The sequence below is a fragment of the Saccostrea cucullata genome, unplaced genomic scaffold (genome assembly GCF_032062105.1).
Source record: "Saccostrea cucullata isolate Sc308-1 unplaced genomic scaffold, CSIRO_AGI_Scuc_v1 ctg12100, whole genome shotgun sequence".
In the NCBI taxonomy this organism is placed as follows: domain Eukaryota; kingdom Metazoa; phylum Mollusca; class Bivalvia; order Ostreida; family Ostreidae; genus Saccostrea; species Saccostrea cuccullata.
In genome coordinates this window covers 14,127-19,141 of record NW_026921993.1, presented here as the reverse complement: position 1 = coordinate 19,141, position 5,015 = coordinate 14,127, and the positions used below count along the sequence as shown (strand labels likewise).

General features: G+C 34.2%; 1 protein-coding gene across 1 annotated transcript; it reads right to left on the bottom strand.

Annotated features, from left to right (window-relative positions):
• Positions 1–1,065: 1,065 nt before the first annotated feature.
• On the bottom strand, positions 1,066–2,761 carry LOC134261029 (uncharacterized). The gene is made up of 2 exons (XM_062743518.1): positions 2,658–2,761; positions 1,066–1,674 (listed from the first exon to the last, which is right to left on the bottom strand). Exons 1-2 carry the CDS (start codon positions 2,723–2,725, stop codon positions 1,212–1,214), a joined length of 531 nt encoding a protein of 176 aa, XP_062599502.1. The 5' UTR covers positions 2,726–2,761; the 3' UTR covers positions 1,066–1,211.
• Between the last annotated feature and the right edge of the window lie 2,254 nt (positions 2,762–5,015).

Below are 5,015 nucleotides of genomic sequence, written 5' to 3'. Positions count from 1 at the left end.
ATTCTTATGTTGAAACGATTTAACCCGATGAGCTTGAGATATAAATGATACCACACCGTTTGACACATCAGTCATATTTGGATTATTCTACGTGAAAAAAGAGGTTAATGGTTATCTAACAACCAAGCTCTATGATAAACGTGAGACTTTAACTTCAATCGTCAACTTCCCTTACTTATGCATCAAGATACCTTCGTTACCTACATACGGAGTTTATAATTCTCAGTCGATTCAATACCCAAGAGAATGTTCTATGTATGTATAATTGCTTAAACGAGATAAATTATTGACAAACAAGTTGCTGAAACAAGAATATCAGCAGTCTTGTTTAAAGTCATCATTTCTATGGTCTATATAATGACCTTGTCAGCAAACAGAAGTTATCATTGAGTCAAATTTTCAAAGACTTTTTTCATATCTATTGTTAGTCCATTATTTCGCAGGAGATGCTTACTCCTCCATGGCACCTAATCCCACCTCTGATGTTTCGGAGGCCGATGTTTGCTCTGCTCCTATTTTGTATTGTTTTATGGACCTTTGACCTTAAATAATGTTCGTTATCTCCATTTATTGCACAGAAAAAAGTATTGAATTAAAAACACCAAATAATAAACTGACCTCGATGTTTCATTTCAAAACGACAAATAAAAATGAAAGCCATTAGAAACTAAAAGCAAGCTATGAGTTTTGGTAGTATCAATTATTTGTTTTCTCATTTTTGTTTTTTTTTTAGGCACCTCAAAGTAAGATTCGATGAACGTAAATTTATTTTCTTTCTTTGCAGAGTTTGTGGACCTTTTCATGGGAACTGGTTGATTATTAAACACTGGTTTCAGCAATATTTTTCAGGGAATAAAAATGGATTACATATCGTACAATTCATTATATATGTTTTCTGTATTTAGCTGCATTACATTATTGTGCATGTAAAAAATTAAAAAAAAATGAAACAAAGCTATACTCTACAGATATTCATCCATTTCTTTCTATTTATCTTCTACTCTATCCATTTATTCTTTATTTTATTCGTCTTTTTTTTTTATAGAAAAATCAACTTTTCGAAAATAGGTAAATGTATGCTTTGTTGTTATTTTTCATTATCGTAAAACACAATAAATGATGAGGCGAATATACATAAATATACAAGTTTCTGTTTCTATGTTTAGTGGTGTTCACTAGAGGTCTCACGATTCTGGAACACTTCGAACACTTTAACCTCTTCCTCGATCTCGAGAGTTTCTAGACGCCGTAGCACTCACTCTACAGACAAAGTATAGGTTTCCTAATTGTATTTTATTCGTGGCAAGCCACCAAGGATTAGATTCCGTAGCAGGACACGGATCAGTCGAGCAGAAGTTTGTCGCACATGTAGTAGGATCAGATTTATACCGACACAAAGCGTCCACTGTCGCCTGAAACACGTCCTCATATTCCGGATATCTATTGATTTTGGCTTGTTGCCACTCCAGCGTGTGATTGGCATCGTTCAGAGTCTGGAACATGTAGTCCCCGGTGGTCATTCTCTCGTAGATGACGGAGTACAGGTTGTTGGGGTACGCCTCGTGACGCATTCTGTTCAGCATCGTGTAAACGACCCCGAGCTTGGCCGCCATTGGTTCATTGCGGGCTTCTCCGAACACCACTCGACCCACAATGTCGAAATATCTGCCGTCGCTGAAAAGATATTAAAATACAAAAGAAATATTAAGCACGATCTTACTAGTAGGAGATTTGGGTTTCTTGTGAACGAGAGCGTAGTTACCTGTTCGGAATAAAATATAAAATTCAAAGGTTCCTTTTTACCAGAAATTTTACATGAATTTATCAATTTAGAATTAACAGAATAAAAATTATATTTAGAAAACATATTCTTTTATGATGTCCCTATTTAAGATCATATTAAAAACTTCTAACAAATAAAGTATTTTCAAGATAAGGACATAAACTTTCGTATACTAGACACTTTCAGATCTTTATTGAAGTCCCTCGGTGCACCTTGACGTTTTTGTCTAAACAAGCGACGGTGGAAAAATTATGATTTTACATCCCATTAATAAAAATAAACGCCATGCCTAATTAACAAAATTATATTTGTAATTAGGGCAGGATGATCACCATTTCTAATCTAGTATGCATGAACATGAATTATGAGTCAACATATTTTAAAATTTGTCTCTTCTTGTTTAACCACTTTTTATCGCTAATCAGATTATTTCATATATTCATTTCAAGAAAGACATCGATAAGGTGCCTTCCATTTGGTTATGTGGGATATAATTTAGAACTGAAAATTCACAATGACTTACCCCTGGTATTTAAAATCATTCGAGACTTTTATTACTACATTCTCTTCCTAGACGATCCATTAATTTTGAATTACATTAGTAGCTTATGCAACTGTATATCGTCTATCTATTGAACAAATTTAAAACTAGAAATTTCTTCCCGTTAAATGCATAGTTTCAAAATCTCATAACAAATCAACAGTAAATACATTAACCTGGTAGTTTCCATTTATCCCCTCAGTAGATAGTTTTGTCCTCATTACAGGTTAGACATTAACATTAAAAATGAGTTTAAATCTGTTCAGAATTAAAAACACCAGTTGCCTAATTAAACAGAGATTAAACTCAATATAAGTAAAGTGGCGTACTTACCAAAGCTTACAGTGGACAGGTTGGAGAAAAGAAAGAAAAAGGAGTATAATGTTTACAAAATTACACATATTGTGTTGTTTTCAAGGCAGTTCCAAATGATGAATCCTTAGTACATTTTATTAATTATACGAGAGAAAGGCGTGCGCCTTATTCATATGTCGCGGTGTCATGCAAGTTCATGTCAGTTTTGTATTAAAAAGTCTCATAAGAACAATGACGAATTGTCATCATAAATTACAGCTGCCTCTCTAAAGGTAAACAGAACTAGGGCTAATTGTAACGGGAACCGTTACAGATGTTCCCCAAACGCTCCCCAACTCCCTTTTGGTGCCTTACTCCCTGTAAGCTTCATTAAATAAGACGAACTCTATGCCTTTTAGACTATAACAATGTTTTCCCAAAAGTATATTCAGTATATTCAAATTTATGCATTGCACGCATGCGCATTTGAATGCATGTGCGTAATGACCTTATCATCTTGTCTACACTATTTATATACTAGAAATTACAGCGTTTTATCCAAAAGTATTAAAAATACGTTTTAATCTAGTGTATTTGTAATTTTACTCATTTCACATGCACGCACGTGCGTTCCTGTGCATCTCGACCATATCTTCTTGTAGGAGTCTGTTATGTTTGTCTATGTTCTAAATCCCATCCTGTTTGGTTGAAAAACGAGGAAGTTATAGCCATTTTAAGTTTAAGCCAATCAGATTGCAGCGCACGTGTATGCGCATGTTTTCATGACAACTGTTATATATCATATTGTAGGACATCCTAATGCATGATTATGCTTAAAATTTTAAAGCATTTCGTCAAAAATTAAAAAAAGATATTGCGATTTTTGTTTCAGCGAATCACAGCAAAGCACACGTGCATGCACGTGCATGCCTGTGCATGACGACCATACCTCCTTGTGGGAGACCATTATGTTTGTCTATGTTCTAAATCCCATACTGTTTCGTTGAAAAACAAGGGAGTTATAGCTATTTAAAGTTTAAGCCAATCAGATTGCAGCGCACGTGCATGCGCGTGTTTACATGACAATTGTTATATATCATATTGTAGTACATCCTAAAGTATGCCTATATTTTAAATTTCATAGCATTTTGTAAAAAAACAGAAAAGATATTGAGATTTCTGTTTCAGCCAATCAGAGCGAAGCGCACGTGCATGCGCTTGAGTTCGTGCTAATTTGACAGTGTCACATTATCTACACTATGAATATTTCCTTATTAAATGAGTTTAAAAATATTTCATCAAAAAATGTTAAAGTTATGGCTATATAAAGTATATCCGTCATTTCACTCATTTCACGCGCCCGCACGTGCATGCGTATGCGCGCAAAATAACCTTCGTGTTGCACACCTACACTACACACCTATTAACCCTAAAAAGGTTTTAGCTCAGTTGGGTGAACAGTTTCTGAGAACACTCGCGGACAAAAAAAGTACCGGAGAACAAAGAAGAAAAAAAAGAATAATAATAATAATAATAATAACTAGTTCTAATTGTAACGGGGACCGTTACAGATGTTCCCCAAACGCTCCCCAACTCCTTTTTTCTGCCAATTTCCTTTAAAACTTTTTTAATATGCTCAGTATTGCAGGATTTCATAAAAGAATTTTAAAGCTACAATGATATAAACTTTTTGTCATTTAACGCACTGCACGCAAAAGCACGTGCTTGCACATGCAAGGTGATCATGGCATGTTGCTAAATCATTAACATTTCTTTATATATTCCAAGAACCAATAAAAAATCATAAAAAAATTAATGTCACCGTTCTTCAAATATATTGATCATTTTACGCATTGCGCATGCACAAGTGCATGCATCCATTATACCTATTCATATTCTAAATTTCATCATGTTTTGTTGAGAAACAAGAAAGTTATAGGCATTTAAAGTTTCAGCCAATCAGATTGCAGAACACGTGCTTGCGCATGCTTTTATGATAATTCTTATATATCATGCTGTAGATCTTCATAATGTTTGACTATGTTCAAAATTTCAAAGGATTTTATCAAAAAACAAGAAAGATATTGAGAATTTAGTTTCAGCCAATCAGAGCGAAGCGCACGTGCATGCGCGTGACATCTTGCTATTTTGACCATGTCATCTTGTCTACGCTACTAATATATCCCTACATTATAAATTTCAAAAGATTTCATCAAAAAATAAAAAAGTTACGGCTATATCCATTATATTGGTCATTTCACGTGTTGCACGTGCGCGCTCTTGCAAGCACGTGCGCGCAAAATGGCATGTTGACAATGTCATCTTATCTATATTTATAATATGTCTATATATTCTAAATATCAAAGCATTACATCGAAAAATATAAAAGTTACGGCA